This window comes from Eriocheir sinensis, chromosome 16 (genome assembly GCF_024679095.1).
Source record: "Eriocheir sinensis breed Jianghai 21 chromosome 16, ASM2467909v1, whole genome shotgun sequence".
Lineage (NCBI taxonomy): Eukaryota > Metazoa > Arthropoda > Malacostraca > Decapoda > Varunidae > Eriocheir > Eriocheir sinensis.
The window spans coordinates 11,018,330-11,037,067 of record NC_066524.1 but is presented as its reverse complement, the minus strand read 5'-3'; the positions used below and the strand labels follow the sequence as shown (position 1 = coordinate 11,037,067).

At 42.3% G+C, this 18,738-nt stretch overlaps 1 protein-coding gene across 1 annotated transcript in view; it reads right to left on the bottom strand.

Annotated features, from left to right (window-relative positions):
• Positions 1-4,164: 4,164 nt before the first annotated feature.
• The window catches only part of LOC126999160 (serine-rich adhesin for platelets-like), a 40,593-nt gene continuing 26,019 nt past the window's right edge, over positions 4,165-18,738 (bottom strand). The window contains 3 exon segments of the mRNA XM_050861489.1: positions 4,165-6,415; positions 9,581-9,602; positions 12,640-18,653. Of these exon segments, the coding sequence (XP_050717446.1) occupies positions 17,096-18,653 (1,558 nt within the window). The 3' untranslated portion in view covers positions 4,165-6,415; positions 9,581-9,602; positions 12,640-17,095.

Below are 18,738 nucleotides of genomic sequence, written 5' to 3'. Positions count from 1 at the left end.
TCTACTCTTTTACTAACCATACTTACTAACTACTTACTAACGGTATAACTACTTACTTGCTAACCTTACTTACTTTACTAACCTTACGTAATACTCTTTTACTAAACTTCAAACATCTTGGAAAATGGTTACTTCGATGGAAATGCTGCATTAAGATTTTACTATAGAAGGAATATAAAAAAACATCAAGGAAAAAGATAAATATTTCCATTATTGGCGCTTCATATTTTTTTTTCTTCTACCATTTGATAGTTTTTAGTCCATTTGAATGTTTTGACGCATTAGTTGCTGCGCAAATGTGTGATCGATGACCATAATATGACCATGGCATTTAGGTAAATATTGGTATTATTCACGCGCGGATATCTCGTTTGTTACATAACCAACTGCTCTTCTGTTGTCAGATTTTTTTATGTGCATTCTATATTACCTTCACACCTCCTGGAAAACCCTAGAATATACAGACCAAAACAACTGAAAAAATGGCCATGAAATAATATGTATTAACCCTTACGTTCGTGGACAGCGTAAACCCGTGGCGGGTAGCTAGGATGTTAGGATCACATATTAATTAAGGTACTGAAGTAACTGGCACTCTAACTGACACTCCTGAATCGCTATTTTTCCATTCCTGAATTGCTTTTTCCATTCATTACTTATTCAGAAGTGGTCGTATATCCCTTCACTGTACCAGACTCAATGTTCTATATATAATAATAATATATAAGTAAACTTAAAAAATCTTAACTAAATCTAACCTAACCTAACCAGCGCTCAACCATAAAATAATTCACTATATAGTATAGCCTACCATGAAAAATGTAATCTAACGGGAGTGGGGTCAAGATTGACTATAATATGGTTATTATTCACTTGCTAAACATATAATGCCTCAAAACAGTCAAATAAACTGGAAAACTACCAAATGGAAGGAAAAGAAATAGGCTACCAAATCGCAAAAACTATAGTTCCGTCCAAGCAAAAGAAATCCAATAAAACCCATCTTTTAAATTCACCCTGCTAATACTCATCAAGGAACTACACAAGATTAATTAAGTTACCAAGCTGCAGTTCGATAAATAACCAACAGAATCATGCGGTTTCATATACATCAACCAAAAAAAATCAAAGGGTGCCTGAAGATTGGTTTTATTCATGAGCAGATATATCTCGTTTCCTATTTAACCAACTGCTCTTCTCTCATAATTTTCTACTAACCTTCAAACTCCCAGAAAACCAAAGGAGAGCAGAGACCAAAAAACAAGTGAAAAAAAAGCTTCAAACTATCGTGGTGCAAGATATGTGTGTGCGGGGGAGGGGGGGGGAGGGTCATCAAAAGGAGTATTAGGCTATAATGAACGAATAAAAGTTACCACAACCAACCAACTACTCTTCTTTCATATTTTCTACTAACCTTCAAACCTCCTAGAAAACCATGGGAGTGTAGGGACTAAAACAGGTGAAAAAATGGCCTCAAAATATCGTGATGCAGGGAGGGAGTCATAAAAAGGAGTATTAGGCTACATTTTAGTGAACGAAAAAAAGAGTTACCACATTAATTAACCAACCAACTACTCTTCTCTCATATTTTCTACTAACCTTCAAACCTCCTAGGAAACCGTAGGAGTGTAGAGACCGAAACAGGTGAAAAAAAGGCCTCAAAATATATCGTGGTGCAGGGAGGGAGTCATAAAAAGGAGTATTAGGCTACATTTTAGTGAACGAAAAAAAGTTACCACAACCAACCAACTATTCTCTCATAATATTTTCTACTAACCTTCAAACCTCCTGGAAAACCGTAGGAGTGTAGAGACCGAAACAGGTGAAAAAAACGCCTCAAAATATCGTGATGAAGGGAGGGAGTCATAAAAAGGAGTATTAGGCTACATTTTAGTGAACGAAAAAAAAAGTTACCACATTAATTCAAGAAAACCATAATTTGAGACAGAAACAGGTAAAAAGAAATATATCGTGGTGCTAGGGGCATCAAAAAGAGTATTAGGCTACATTTTAGTGAACGAAAAAAAGTTACCACAACCAACCAACTTCGTACTACTCTTCTCTCATATTTTCTACTAGCCTTTAAGTTAGGTTAGGTTAGGTGGTTAGGTTAAGTTTGTAAAAGACTAGAGTAATATATAATCAACAGCAAGATGGGGCGGTATAATTTCTAAGAAGCTTCTTCCTATCACGTCAACTATTTCCAAAGCGCAAAATTGAGATTAATTGGATTTAATGAGTTATTTTTTTGTTAATGGCACAGAAAAAGGGTCAAACTGCCACCAGGGCCAGAAAACTATCCTGGAAAATAGCCAAAACTCCTACGAAAGCCTTGTCAAATATATATACCTATTTGATAAGGCTTTCGTAGGATTTGTATTTCCAGGGGTAGTTATAATATTGTATTGGATGTATTAGTATGTACTGGTGTATATTGACAATTCCAGGGGTAGTTATTGTATTGGTATATATTGGATGTATTAACATTTCCAGGGGTAGTTATTGGATTGGATTGGTATGTATTGGTATGTATAGATATGTATTGGATATATTGGTATGTATTGGCATTTCCTGGGGTAGTTATTGTATTGGATTGGTATGTATTGGTATGTATAGATATGTATTGGATATATTGGTATGTATTGGCATTTCCAGGGGTAGTTATTGTATTGGATTGCTATGTATTGGTATGTATAGATATGTATTGGATATATTGGTATGTATTGGCATTTCCAGGGGTAGTTATTGTATTGTATTGGTATGTATTGGTATGTATAGATATGTATTGGATATATTGGTATGTATTGGCATTTCCAGGGGTAGTTATTGTATTGTATTGGTATGTATAGATATGTATTGGATATATTGGTATGTATTGTATTGGATGTATTGATATGTACTGGAGTCGAAACAGGCAAACTAAACGATAGCTGTGAGTTAAGTACAGAGCAAGTATAAGCAAGCTGAACCTCTCTCTGCGAGCTATTTCCTACAACGGCCCTAGGGAAGGATCTTTCTTTGCTCTAAACAACCCATAACTACCTCATTACACGTCACTCAGCGCCATAACTCACCTTGATTGTTGCTCAGGTATTGATGATTGTATAGCGCCGTTGAATGCTTCCCTAAATGCGTGGCTGGCCGAGGGGAGGCGACAATGAAGCACTGTCAAGGGTTTCCTCTGCTCGAGTGTGGTGTTCACGTGTTCGGGATATCACGCTCTTACTCTCTCTTATGTTTCTTTACTATTATTTTCGTTTAATCTCCCTTTGTTTGCATTTTCATCAATCTCAAGTTTCGTTTGTTTGTGTTGTCCGTTTGTTTAGCATGCACTTCATATCTCCTGTTTTTGTTTTCTCGTTTTATTTTCTTATGGCTTTTGTTTCATTACTGTCAATCTCGGTTTTGTTCAATTTTGTTTTCTATCATGCACTTCCTCTCTTCTCTTCGTTTATGTTTCTGCTGTTATTTCATCGTTTTTCGTATGATTCATCTTAATTTAAGGCTTATTTTGATTTATTTTCGTATTGATGATTCTCTTTCCATCTCGTTGCCTTGTCATTTCAATCAATCTGGTATGTTCCTTCTCTTCCATTTAGTTTTTCGTTTCGTCAATCTGTGGTTTATTCACTATATGATTAGCCTATTTTCTACTCAGTCTCGATCCTTTTCTACCATGCTTTTATTTTTTAACTTTTCTCTGGTCTACTTCTATTTCATTAATTTATTATTCGTTTCAAGGCCAACCTTTGACTTGACTAGACTGATCAGCCTCTAATCAGTGCACCATCCAATACAGTGTTCAATATTTTTAATTTTATTCCTCTCCCTCTTGATCAATTCCTGAGTCAAAATATGGAAAATTAAGCAAACTGTCCTTATTATACCTACCCCTTCACACTCTTCTCTTTCCTTTTCATCTCTTCTCCATTGCAAAGTGAAAATAAATAAATAAATAAATAAATAAATCAAACTACCCATTCCAGACTCACTTTTTCTGAATCATTACTGAAGGTGAAAAAGAGAACAACACCCTGACTAACCATTCAGTTCTCTCTCTCTCTCTCTGATCCATTGCTGTAGGAGAAAAAATTACAGGTGGCTCATTAAACACTCCCTCCCTCCCTGACCCACTCCTGATTGAAAAGGTGAGAGAAACACACATTTTCAAGTTCCTTGATGTAAATTTATTTTTATATTTGAACTGGAACAGGTTATGTACACCATACAATGTACACCATGTAATGTACACAATCACAGCCAATCATGCACAGCGAGTGAGCCTTTGTGCAATGACTGTACTTACAGCACCAGCAGTGACAATGATGGACACAGGTGAACATTAAACCAGACCCGACCCACCACACTAGCTTTACCCCTTCACTCCATGTTGCTGGTGCGGAGGACGGCGACACACCCTCCACACCACAGTAACTCCAGGCACCACCACCCAGGCCGTCAACAGCACCAGACTGGCCGGGGAAGGGTGAGGCAGGCAGCCGGGGAGGGGCGGAGGCAGGCGGTGAGTGGGTTCAGGTTAGTGTGTGTTCTGGCGTGGCATCGGAGAACCTATACCCCCAGCGCACCTTTCTCAGAGCTGCTGTCGCTGCTAGACTGAAGTACGAGGTCTGCCAAGCCTTATCCACACATGAGAGAGCCTGGCTATCAACATATATATACTTGGAGAGGAAAGGAGGAATGCAGGGGGGGGTGTCTTAGTAATCTGCAAGCCTACCTGAAGGAAAGGAGAACCCTGTTGTCAACATATCTATTCTTCAAGGAGATGGAAGGAGGGAAGGAGGCAAAGAAGGATGAAGGAATACAGGAGTGTGATGACTTAAGAATCTGCTAAGCCTACCTAACAGACAACCTAGCTATCAACACACATGGAGATGGAAGGAGAGGAGAGAAAGAAGGATAAAGGAAAAACAGGAATGAGGTGTTTTTGAAATCTGTCAAGCCTACCTAACAGACAACCAACCTATCAACACATTACTAGATGAAAAAAGGGAAGGAGGCAAAAAAGGATGAAAAATGAACACAGGGATAAGGTGTATTAGTACTAATCTGCCAAGCCTACCTAACAGACAATCTACCTATCAACACGCACTACAACGAGAAGGAAGAAGGTAAAAAATGATCAAGAAGGAACACAGGAAAGAGGTTTTTAGTAGTCTACCAAGCCTACCTAACAGACAAACTAGCTATCAACACTCACTAAGAGAATGAAAGAGGGAAGGAAGGACAGAGGAAGAATACCAGAATGAGATGTCTTTGAAGTCTTTGAAATCTAACCTACACAGTCTGACTAACAACATACATTTAGGGGAAGAGAGAGAGAGAGAGAGAGAGAGAGAGAGAGAGAGAGAGAGAGAGAGAGAGAGAGAGAGAGAGAGAGAGAGAGAGAGAGAGAGAGAGAGAGAGAGAGATGAGTAAGAAGACAAAAAAAGAACCTAGCTATCAACATACAAGGAGGGAAGGAGAACCAGGAGAGGCATGCAAAAGGTAGAAAGGAAAAAAAAAAAAAGTTAAAGGAGAGGCCAGAATGGAGTGAAATAAAATGAAGAAAAGAGTGAAGTAAAGAAAGGTAAGTGAAGAAAGGTAAGTAAAGAGTGAGGAGGGAAGAAAGGAGGAAGGAAAGGAGGGATGGGACAAGGAACAAGTCATGAATGGGGTATCCCTTAAAAAAAAAATAAAAAAAAAATAAAAAATAAAAAATCTAAACAAAGAGAAGAGTAACAAAATAAATATGAAATTCAACCTTATCTAAATGCAGTGGAGTAAGTAAGAAGTGGTAACCGTAATCATAAGTAATAGTAAGTTAATAATAATAATAGTAAATGTATGTACAGTAATGCTAAAGGAATCTAAGTAACAAGGGGAATACTAACCCCGATTATTAATATTATACAAGGTCAAGAGTAGTCCTCAGGTAGAAACAAATGACTGACTGACTGACTTATCTCCTGTATAGTGTGTGTGTGTGTGTGTGTGTGTGTGTGTGTGTGTGTGTGTGTGTGTGTGTCTGCATTCCTTCTGACAGGCAGGTGGTTCATCTCAGCCGTGCAATCCATCATGACAATATTCAACTCAACGGAAAAAGTGAATTCTCAATTAAAAAAAAAATAAATAAATAGAAAAAATGTTGAGTATGCCCAATAAACAAACAAAAAAATTCACTTGACCTAACCTAAAAAAAACGTAAGCAGTGAACAACAACAACAATAAAAGTAAACATCAAACCCGTCCAGAAGTGAGTATGTGCGTGTGTGTGTGTGTGTGTGTGTGTGTGTGTGTGTGTGTGTGTGTGTGTGTGTACGTGCATGTGTACCATACCCCAAGAGTTAGAGAGACAGCAGAACACCTTCCTTTCCCGGCCATACCATCACCCTCACCTGCCCAGCTCCTCCTCCACCTGTAATAACCAAGTTGAGTGTGTCACAGCCTGCACCCCTCACACCACACACCCAGCGCACAATTTACACTCACAGCTCCGTACACACCATCAACTTTCCCTCTTGCAGCCGTTCACACAACCATCACCTTCCCTCTTACAGCTTCTCATATTCCCAGCAGTCTTTCCCTCTTACAGCTCCTCACACCCCCAGCAATCTTTCCCTCTCACAACCCCTTACACACCCAGTTGCCTGTCCTTCTTACAGATTCTCACACTCCCAACAGCCTTTCCTTCTAACAGCTCTCACACACCCCTAGCCACGTCCCTCACATCACACACTCAGCCACCTTTCCCTCTCCCAGCTCCTTTCACTCTCAAATCCAAGTGTCTTTCCCTCTTAAAGTTCCTCGCTCATATCAACTTTTCCTGTCAAAGCTCCTGGCCTAACTTCAGGGCCTTCTCACATTGGATGCCAGGCTAGTTATGCTGGTGGATGGAGAGCGACATAGCTTCCAAAGGCTTGTTTTGTTTTTTAATGAGGATGTTCACACTGATTGCCATGCTATGTACCTGGCAGGCTTTCAGTGTGAACAATTTAACCCGGTAGCAGCGACGGGCCAAATTTATGGCTTAACCGTGAAGCAGCAACAGGCCAAATTTGTGCCATGATATAAACCCCCGAAAATAGATGTTACGTAATCTGATCACAAATGTTTTGGTATATATTATGAAATGATTTGTGTGAGTGATGATTTTTTCTCAATTTTCTCACTTAGAGGGACCATTAAGAAACATGATCCCCGCTGCTACTGAGCTAAGATGAGGTAATATTGGTAGCATAATTAGCATTGCATCCAGTGTGAACAAAGCCCTTTCTCTTATACTCGAGTGCCTGCCCTTTCTCCATACTGCATCCCCTCTAAAATACCTGTACACAAAAGAGCAAACACTACAAAACAGGGGCAGGCTTAAATGTAGAATAGCACCATGACAATCTATATGTAACATTGACTGTATTAATCTTTATGTGGCATCTGCAACGGATTCATTATGTTAAGTATCCCTATCTGTTAACTCTGTATGGCATGATCTCTTCTTTCTTTTTCAGTGTTCCTAGTTTTCATGCATGACTATCACTGTTTGTCACTATCACCATGTTATCCTCCTTATCACTGTCAACTGCTGGAGTATGCATAGTAACTTTCTGGTCTTTCTTCTATATTCCTATTTTTATATGCCTCACTATCACAAGCTGTAACTATCACCATGTTATCCTCCTTATCACTGTCAACTGCTTTCCTATTTTTATATGCTCTCACTATCAAGCTGTAACCATCACACCATGTTATCCTCCTTATCACTGTCAACTGCTGGAGTATGCATAGTAACTTTCTGGTCTTTCTTCTATATTCCTATTTTTTATATGCCTCACTATCACAAGCTGTAACTATCACCATGTTATCCTCCTTATCACTGTCAACTGCTGGAGTATGCATAGTAACTTTCTGGTCTTTCTTCTATATTCCTATTTTTTATATGCCTCACTATCACAAGCTGTAACTATCACCATGTTATTCTCCCTATCACTGTTATTTGTGTGTAGTATTATATATCTGCACTATTTCTGTATCCCTAGTTTTTAGATGCCTCAGAGCAAAACAAAACTATCATTATCATCATCACTATGCCACTATCACTATGTTAGTTGTGGGTAGTATCATATATCTGCATTTTTTTCTCTTTCCTAATTTTTTTCTGCCTTGGAACAAAATAAAACTATCGATATCATCATCAGTATCATCACAACCTTCACGGAGCAAGACAATCTCTCTCACACACACGCAGGTACACAGCAATTCCTTAACATGCACACCACCTAAACTGAGGGCAAGAACCTGGAATGGAGAATATTGAAGGTTGAGTGATCACTTAACTTCTTGGCAATATATCACATTAAATTTCTTTTTAGGGGGAGACTGAATTGTTATATGGTTCAAGCAACTCACTGACTGAATAATGGCCTGTTATAGATCTTGACTCTCTCCCCAAGGCAAGCAAGCTATAGAATTATGAGTGTAAAGGTCCCTGGACAAAGTAGTGTTGGCTCTAGTCCATCTTCCAGCGCCCGTCATATACTGAAGCTCACTAGATGGCAGCAGCTTTGTTCCTTGACTCTTAACCCTTTCTTTGCGCGTGGTGCGGGATGCAACTATCCCCTCAGGTGCAGTCGAGCACCCCAATGGGGGGTCTCTTTTAACCTCTGTATCTCAAAAACTATTCATCACAGCTAAAAACCAAAAACACCATTGGAAAGAGGAGGCCCAGATCTATAGGAGTCGGTTATGTATGCCTCTCCTGTGAACGTACATGCACGTTCAGGGAGTGATGAATGTGAGCACTTACGTCAGTGCGTGCAGGATGATCAGCCATTTTGAGAGAACTGCGGACACCTCTCCTTGAGGTTCTGGCAAGGTAGTATTGCAAACTGCAATATTTACAACTATTTGGACAAAGAATCAGTCAGGTGATAGGTGAAGCTATGCAAAAATGCCGCTATATTGAAGAACATCCACCAGTTACTCGTCCGTAGATTTTCTGCGCTGGGCTGATATGATTTTCCACCAAATTTAGTGGAGAACCCACTCAATTGGCAATCCTGTGTTGTGAGAAATATTGTTGGAACACTCTCATACGCAGGAGATTCGAGTGGGGCTGGAGCTCGCAGCGAGCATTTAGCACCACCAGCAAATACGCCTAACGCTCGCTGCGAGCGTATAGCAATGAAAGGGTTAATCCAGTAATCACGAACGCAATAAAAGTGGACAGCTGTTAGTTTCATTTTTAAATAATGGTTATTTTTTTGTTAATAAAAGAAAAATGTATTTGATTCCATTTTTTTTCCTTTGAGCAAAACTGTCAAGATTATCATCATTTTTTTTTCCACATTTTGGGATTATTTCTTTTGCACGTTATTTTTTCCTTGACTGCCCAACCTCCAGCAAAAAGAAAAGGCTAAATAACGGTGCAAGAGCTGCTGGCACCTGGTGAGCAGTGTTTATGATGGTAGCTAGAATGTGGTGCAGCCATGCCCTACTTCATCCTGGGACTTTTCACCACAAAGGATTGCCTATGGACCCCCTGAAACTGGCTTATAAACAATGGTAATTCAGGGCTCTCACTAACCTGTCATGTGTAGATTAATCTCCTGAAAGAAAGAAAAACAAAAACCTAATGTTTATCTACTTCACATTAGAAAAAATCATTATTTCTACAATAAATCAAATAAAACCATACACATCGCTAGTCTCTGGGCAAAATAAAATTGAATACAATTAAAATTAGTGAGGAGAGATGACAGTCAGCTTAGTCTGGGAACTTTTAAGCTTCAGTGTCTGGAGAGGAAGATGAGGAGGACTAGCTGGTGCCTAGAGTGTGCATGTATGTATGAACACACTCACAGCTGGAAATTAAGGCTGGGAGGCATTTCTGATGCAAAGATTATGATGTGTTGTGTGATTCTACAGCTGATGGTATTTTGTGATTCTACAGCTGATGGCAATCAAATAAAAGTTAGCGTGTGCCAAAGTTATCTACAGCTGACAACATTTACATTGCTTCTATTGTGAACCAAAATCTGTCTTGTACAATCGAAAAGCAAAGCATGTAATTCCTCTCCCTTGTTTAAAAAAATAATGACCAAGGGGGAAAATGTTACATAAATGAGAACCAAGTCAAATACTGTGTAGGAAGAACACGACAGAATCATGAATATATAAATAATGATGTACAGTCATGGGCAAATAAACATCAAGCCACTTTACTCTAAGATCACTGTGACTTGGTAGCCCTTTTCATGTGGCAAATCATAAGAGTCAGAAGGGAGATGAGTCAGTAAGAAAGAGGAGTGGGGGGATGAACTGACAGAGAGAGACAACTTGCCAAGCAGAAAGAGGTTACCAAGACACAGGAGGTGGGCAAGGGGGGTAGGGGATAAAATGGCTGGGAGGAGAAAGACTTGCTAGGCAGAAAGTTTACCAAGATGTGTGGGTGAGAAGGAGGGAGAAAAGTAGGGGATGAACTGGCTGGGAGGAAAGAGAGAAGACTAGCCGCACAACAAGACATGTGAGTGAGGAGGAAGAGCGATTGATGGCTGAACAGACTAGGAGAGAGAAAAACACATTCCATTGAGAAATATGTTACAAGATGTGGGTGAGGAGGAAGAGGGAGTGGGGGGATGACCTGGCAGGGAAGAGAGAGCCACACAGAAAGATGAGTCGGTGGGAAGGAGGAAGAGAGGCATGGGTGATAAACTCGCTGGGGGAACAGAGAGGAATAAAAAACGACTTGCCACACAGAGAAGCTACAAAGATTAAAGTAATGTGACAGTGTGAAGGAGGAAGAGAGGCATGGGTGATAAACTAGAGAGATAAATAAGACTTGCCACACAGAAAGATGAGCCAGTGGGAAGGAGGAAGAGAGGCATGGGTGATAAACTAGCTGGGGGGACAGAGAGAACCACATAGAAAGATGAGCCAGTGGGAAGAAGGAGCAGAGGCATGGGTGATAAACTAGCTGGGGGGACAGAGAGAACCACATAGAAAGATGAGCCAGTGGGAAGGAGCAGAGGCATGGGTGATAAACTAGCTGGGGGGACAGAGAGAAATACCATTTGCCACACAGAAAGATGAGCCAGTGGGAAGAAGGAGCAGAGGCATGGGTGATAAACTAGCTGGGGGGACAGAGAGAACCACATAGAAAGATGAGCCAGTGGGAAGAAGGAGCAGAGGCATGGGTGATAAACTAGCTGGGGGGACAGAGAGAAATACCACTTGCCACACAGAAAGAAGCTACCAAGATTAAAGTAATGTGAACATATTCTTTCTAACCACAACTGTGCATCTATAGAAATAAACTGAAATATTGAGCAAAACACCAAATCATTTCTCAACTGATCCATTTGTTACTGACATAATAAAAGTCAACCATGAATGATGATAAAGCTTTCCTCACATCAAATTTGACATATAATAAAGGCAAGCAATTCCTACACGGTCAGTCCTTCATCCACGTCACTCTGGCAAAAGGAGGAGGAAAACAATGACCTTTTTAAAACACTTATCACACCTTTATATATGAAGAAAGAAAAGTACAAATGAAGTGCTTAAGAGGCTTTTCTGATACTGCTTTTAATTCCTTATGAAACCGTGAACAAGAAAACGGTGACACAAGAGGAATATGTGACTTTTTTCTTACAACTTTTGCAATGGATGAAGTTAAAGAGAATAAATTGCCAGGATGAAGAGCATTTGAATTAATTAAGATATAAACACTACAGTCAACAACTAAGACTGGGTATCCATTGTCTGTGATCCGTACCCCGTGTCCACAAATGGGTATGTACTTTAGCAAACATGTCTTTTCTCTCATGGTTTTAGTCCAAATTAATGTCTTTGTCTCCCATGCCCTCACTGAAGCTAACACTATTTAAAGTGACGTCAGCCTCCCCTGGCATCATTACTCTCATACCCACCCATTTTGATTTCTTTAACTTCTTTGCTCTATTGTGTTGGCCAAGTGGTAAGCGTGCAGGCGTGGTGGGCCCAAGGAGCTGGCTTAAGAGTCCCATCAATGCACGCTAACAATTTTCAACCATCACCAAGTGGCAAAGATTACCCACATGCTGCCCAGATCTTCAATCAACCCTAAATTCAAAAACTTTGTTGAAGTGGAGCACCGGGGGGCAGCATGGGCCAAGCACAAGTCATACATCACAGCAGCCACTATAAATAAAATTCACCTGCACCACTAATGGGCTGGGGTCACCCAAGAGACCCCTCAAGAAAGCCTACCCGCACTATAGGAAGAAAAAAAAAGGGCAGAGTAATTTAAAGGGATGCAATGACCCCCACAACCAAAGCTGTGATAGAATGCTTCTCCACCTTCTCCGACTTTAAACTTTTCACTAGCATAAGGCCAACCCATTTTAATATTTTTGTCCATATGAAGCTGACACATTTACAGAGAGGTGTTGCAGTAACTCTATAACCACATCCATGATAGCATACTTTTCTGCCTATTCCTACAATTTAAATCCTTCACTAGCATGGTTAGGTACACAAGACATGTATCACGGGACCAATCACTGACAAGTGGATACCCAGCCTGGGTGTGTACGGCCTGAGTGACATGCACGAGGGACTGCCTATTGACATGAGTGTTGGGACAGACAGTCGGCACATTACCTTCAGGTGGAGGGCAGCTGGACGGGGGCGGTGGAGCGGCCAACACACACTCAACTCCCACGTGCTGAAAACTCCAAGCTAAAGAGTTATTCATGGCACAACTCACTGGGGGGTGGGGAGACAACGGGCCAGTGCCGCAGAAGAGACAGTGCGTTCATAAGCTCTCAAACCAGACAAAAAACTACAAAATCTTTTGGGTGTTTTGTGTTCATAGAGAAACTAACAACAGACTTTGGTGTTCACAGATGCTACCAAATATGAGGAACCTATACACGGAATCTCTTTTAATATTTTGTGGCGAGTGGAAAACCTGAGCAGTACAGAGAGTATGGTTTGGTTTCGGCACTTACTATGGCACCGTTTGGGCTGTGACACTGGCCCTGTAACCCCTGCTAGTGTACTATGCTTATGGGAAGTATGATATGCCAAAAATATATGTCTGGTAGCATCACAGTCACCGCCACACTGGAATCGAGGGCCACACGGGAAATAAATGTTTGTAAGTGCAGTTCTTGTTTCATGTCTGGGTTCTGCTCCTGAAGAGGCCGCGTTAAGATAATTTTGCGTAATTTAATCACCATTTTCTACCTCTTAATAATACATGGTAAGTCACAGGGTTGAGTTGATGTGAGAAAAATGTGAAAAAAATATAGATTTTTTAACACCTCGTCCTCCCCAAAACATGTGATTTCAACTAGTGAGTGTTTATAAATGCCTTCACGTGTCACCCTCAGAAAATTGTGTATATGCAAACTTTACCATATAGGAATTAGATCAACCAGCTCCTTGACTAGTCCCTTGAGCCCCACCACCCCTGTCCCTCACACAGAGTAGCAATGACCAACAATCTCGCCTCAAACTTCAAAACTCAGGTGAAAACACATAATTATTCTGTGATATGTAACTTTGTGTGATTATGCAAGAGTTAGGTAAATTATTTTTCTCGTAGAGGCAACAAAAACAACCCCAGACAACCAGCGGGGACTCGATTTAGGTGGTGGGGCTTAGGGGAGTGGTGTGGAGGCAACCCTGTTAAGTACTTGGGGCTCAGTGATGGGCAACAACAGTGCCTGGTCAATACTGCACACTATCTTACAGCTTAACCTTCTATACTGACTTGCTTCATGGCTGAGAAAATGAAGAGAATAAATCATGAATAGTTCCTGGTGAGAGGGACAAGAGATCACAGTACACAAATTTAAATACATAAAGGCCCTGAGCTGTTGACGCCGGCGATGCACCAGCCTGTAAGTTGCCGCAGGAACGCCCACGCTGTGATAAAATGCCACTGCTGAAGTTTTCCCCTCACGAACACAGACCCGTGGTGACGTCATGGCAACATCCTCATGCCCAGTAGGAATGTCTTTTTCTCCCAAGGTTTGCACTCGCTGGCATTGAGAGATGCAAGTCAGCTTCCATTAGCATCACTCCCGCTAATTCATATTACTGTCTTTTCTTCCTTAGTCTATAGTGAGTGGAGCTAAGGGAGATGCGATGTTGTTCCGTTAGCATCTCTCCACGTCAATTCATATAACTCTGTCTTTTCTTCCTTAGTTTGCAGTTAGTGGGGCTGAGAGAGATGTGATGTTGTTCCGTTAGCATCACCACATCAATTCATGTTACTTTGTCCTTTCTTCCTTGGTTTACAGTCCTCAGTATCTTTCTCTGAGCACCTTCACAGAGATAACACCTTCAAAGATGAGATGTCACCTTCCCTTACCATCTACCAATTCATATCAATCTGTCTCTCCTCCCTTAGTCTGCAGTCCACAGCAACTTGAATTCCTTTTTATGCTTGGCTTTCACTGTAGCTGAGAATCTTTTTAGTGCACATTACCCCTGTTCAAAAGTGTGGTGTCAGCCTAAGTATCACTCCCCCCTTGCACCTGTCTATGCCAGCCCGTCCCTCCTCCTATGGCTTGCAGCATACAGTAACTCGTCTCCTCTCCCATGCTTTGCTTTCACTGTAGCACCTTCACAGGGAGCTAGTACAAAGATGTGGTGCCAGCCTCAGCATCACTCCTCTCTTGCACCACTCTTTCTTAGCCTGTCTCTCCTCCCGTAGTTTGCCGTCCACTCTAATGTCTCTCTCACAGTTTGCCCACGCTGAAGCTGAGTATTATTGCAGTGCACTGACTTAAACAAAATATGAGCATCCCTCAGCACTGTCCCAGCTTGGCACTGCTCTCTGGTGCCTCTACTGAGTGACTCCATGCCAAAGGTGGATCTTCAGTGCTGCCCACCAGGTACTTGGTTAATACTATTAGCCAAGAGCTACCGCATCCTTGACTCGCCACACAACTTGTCTCTCCAGCAGTCAATCCTCCGTTCACGTAAATAATGAAAAAAATAGAAAAATAAAAAAATCTGTATGGGCACTTCCATACAAATCAAGACAATTTTCTCCCTTATGCCTTCTGGGTACTTCATGCCTTAGGGGGACCTTCAGTACTGCTTTCTGGGTACTGTCAGAGGAGGGTGTGTGTGTGGCAGCCCTGACTGGCCACGCCACTCATCCCTCCATGGCTGACATCACTTCCCTCATGAAAACCAAACTTTTTTTCCATGTGTATTATTTCCTTATGTGTTCCTGAGCCAGGGTGGAGAGGCTTTCCCTGAGATATCCTTTTTTTTTTTAGCTTTTGCAAGACACTGCTATTTAAGTATTCCTTCTAGCCAATTCGTCATTTATAGAAATAATCAACAATTTTCTGCAATGTTAGTCTACTTGGGAGCCTCCTTTGTGTGGCTATATTCAGATGAGTGCAATCTCAGCTGACGGAAGATTCTTAGTGAGGGGAAGCGCATTCTTGTAATCCTGGTGATGTGTGGTTGTGACTGCCTGGTGGTGGTGGCAGTGGTGGCAGTGGTGAGTCTTTAATCATATGTCCTTTCATAATAATTTCTTCATTCTTCCCTTGATGAGTGTAAATTTCAGCCATCCACATGTGCTGCAGGAGTGTGGATGTCACGCTACCATTCTCCTCACCGCACATGAGACATCAATGGATTTTTGTACTCCTTTACATCAGTTTGCAGATATGTGGATGCCTGGTTACCATTCTCCACACCACACACAATCATCAATGGATTCTTGTACTCTTCCTACACATCAATTTGCAGGTATGTGGATGCCTGGTTACCATCCTTCTCACCACACACAAACATCAATGGCTTCTTATACTCTTCCTTTTCCTCAGTTTGTGGGTATATGGATGCCAAGTTACCATCCTTAATGTATGCTTGTATTACGATATCTTTCTCTTCATCAGTTTGTGGGTGTGTGGGTGTCCAGTTTCTATCCTTCTCCCCACACAAGACATCATCATATTCTTGTATTACACTATCATACATATTCTCTTCATCAGATTCCTCCCTTCTCCCCACACAAAACAAAACATCCCTGTATTCTTGCATTAAGCCATCGTTATTGGTTTGTAGCTACGTGGATGCCAAGTTTCCATCTTTTTCACAGCACAAAACAAAACATCCCTGTATTCTTGCATTAAGCCATTGTTATTGGTTTGTAGCTACATGGATGCCAAGTTTCCATCTTTTTCACAGCACAAAACAAAACATCCCTGTATTCTTGCATTAAGCCATTGTTATTGGTTTGTAGCTACGTGGATGCCAAGTTTCCATCTTTTTCACCGCACAAAACAAAACATCACCGTATTCTTGCATTAAGCTATCTTCACTGGTTTCTTGCTATGTGGAAGCCAAGTTAAAGTTTCCATCCATTTCACCACACAAAATAAGGCATCAACATATTCTAGCATTACGCCGCCCTCCTCTTCATCACTGGCAGCAGAAACCCCTATACTCACTGTGTTTCTAGGAATGTGGATGTCGAGTTTTCATCCGTATTGTACACAAAACAAAAGATAAACGTATTTCTCTACGTTGGAAGGTCAGCGGAAAAAACAAGCCCATCTTGAGTTAATTCCTCACAGCCCTGCTTAGTTTCTCCATGCTGGCAGGTCAAATCAACATACTGTCTTGTGGTGAAGGTTAGGCAAGCAGAAAATAAGTCCCCCGTTTTTTTCCCCTGAGGTTAATTGCTTGAGGGGCATTCCACCATGGTGCCGCAATTACCATGATCATATGGCACTTTTGTTTTTACCCTGCAGTCATCACAGTCCTCTCCCTGACAAAAGTTTAATCTCATTCTTCTTAAATAAATTCCCCTTACAATGCCCCATCAGCTTTATAACATCATTCTTAAATAATTTCCCCTTGCAATGCCTCCATCAGTGATCTCCCTGTGCAAGTTTAATCACCTCCTTAAATAGTTTCCCCTGCAATGCCCAATCAGTTCTCTCGGTGACGGCAGGTTTTTGTTCAATCTGTCACCTCATTGGTCCAGTACAAAACACCGTGGCACACACCTATTATCACATTTGGCAGGGAACATTATGGCACCACTTAATGGCTCTATTATGCTTGGGGGTTAAGGTTATGGCTTTGTCGCGTGCCTCTTCTTACTGGACGGATGCTTGGAGAGTGACTCAGACTTCCGTTTCTGGCCCTTCCCGGGGGTGGTGGGTTTGGCACCCTTCTTCGGGGGCGGAGTACCTTTGGGAGATGCCTTGGCCTTGACTCTTAATGACTTTCTGGTGCCTCGGGTCTTCTGGAGCTCATTAACTGTGTCTCCCTCACTCTGCAAGTCCTGGCTCGGCGCTGCGTCCTCTGTGATGCTCTCCCTGCTCTTCCTGCATGAGGCTCTGCGCTTGGCTGGCCTGGAGCTGGGTTTGGGGGGCTGGTGCTTTAAGGGAAGGCAGTCGCTGGAGGAGGTTGTTGATGCTTGTGACTCCACATCGCTAGGAAGCCACTCTCTGCCCTCGCTCTCAGTGATCGTGGTAGAGCTATCAGACAGCTCCCTGGACACACTTGCACTTGTTTCTGTATCAATCTCTGTGTCCTCTGCACCCGTCTGTGTTTCTGTGCTTCCCGATGTGGTCCCTGTCTGTAGGGAGGCTGCATCTTCGTTTGTCCCTGATTCTGTGTTTTCTGTTTCTCTGGTGCAAGTCGGAGTCTCAGGTTGTGCTGTGGATGCTTCTGTGACTGCAGCGTTCAGTGCCTCAACGCTCGCTGCTTCATCAGTCTGCCACCCTTGAACACTCGTCTCTGTCCCTGTCTGTGTCTCCTGGGGCTCTGTGGGAGTCTGTGATTCAACGTCTGTGTCAGTGATGGTTGCCTCTGTTAAATTTCCTACACTAGTCCCTGCCTGTGGTCTTTCGGTCTGCTCATCAGTGGTCTTTATGTCTGTGTCTGTCTGGTGTTGTGTGGCGTATGGCCTAGTGTCAGTGGTGTCGGGCGTGTCTGTGGGGGCTTGCTGCATCTCTGTGACTGTGGTGGTGGTGGTGTTAGGTGTACCAGTCTGTTCTTCAGTGGTGGGTGCAGATGTCTGTGAGGTGGCATGTGAGTCTGTGGGTGTACGGCCTTGCATCTCTGAGTCTGTGGTGGTGGTGTTAGGTGTACCAGTCTGTTCTGTGGTGGGTGCAGCTGTCTGTGAGGTGGTGTGTGTGTCTGTGGGGGTGGAGGCTTGCATCTCTGTGTCAGTGGTGTTCGGTGTACCAGTCTGTTCTGTGGTGGGTGCAGCTGTCCGTGAGGTGGGCTGTGTGTCTGAGTCCTCAAGTGCTGTGGTGGCTGTTCCATTCTCTACAACTGTCTGTGTCTGGTGTTGCTGCTCAGAAACATGCGTGTCTGGAAGCAGCTGTGACTTTACCTCCTCGCTGCTGCGCTCGCTTGGCACAGCAGAACCAGATGTCACCTTCACCTGCTTTGCCCCTGCTCTCCCTACAACCTTTCCCTGCTTGATGGTGGTGCTGGTGGTGGTCTGTGGTTCATCGTCTCTGCTGCTTAACCGGGGCTCCTTGCTACTGCTGGGGGAGTTCTGAGCCTGGGGTGCTGTCCGGACTGCGGGGAGATGTTGGTACTGGCAGGATGAGTCGTTGCATCTGCCCAGAAGGTCATGGGGGCACAGCGCCTTCATCTCGTCAAGTTTGTCTTCCCTTCAATGGAAAAGAGAGATTAATAGCTAAGGGAAAAGGAGAGAATCAAAGAAAAATGAATGATACATATGACTACATTGTGTTT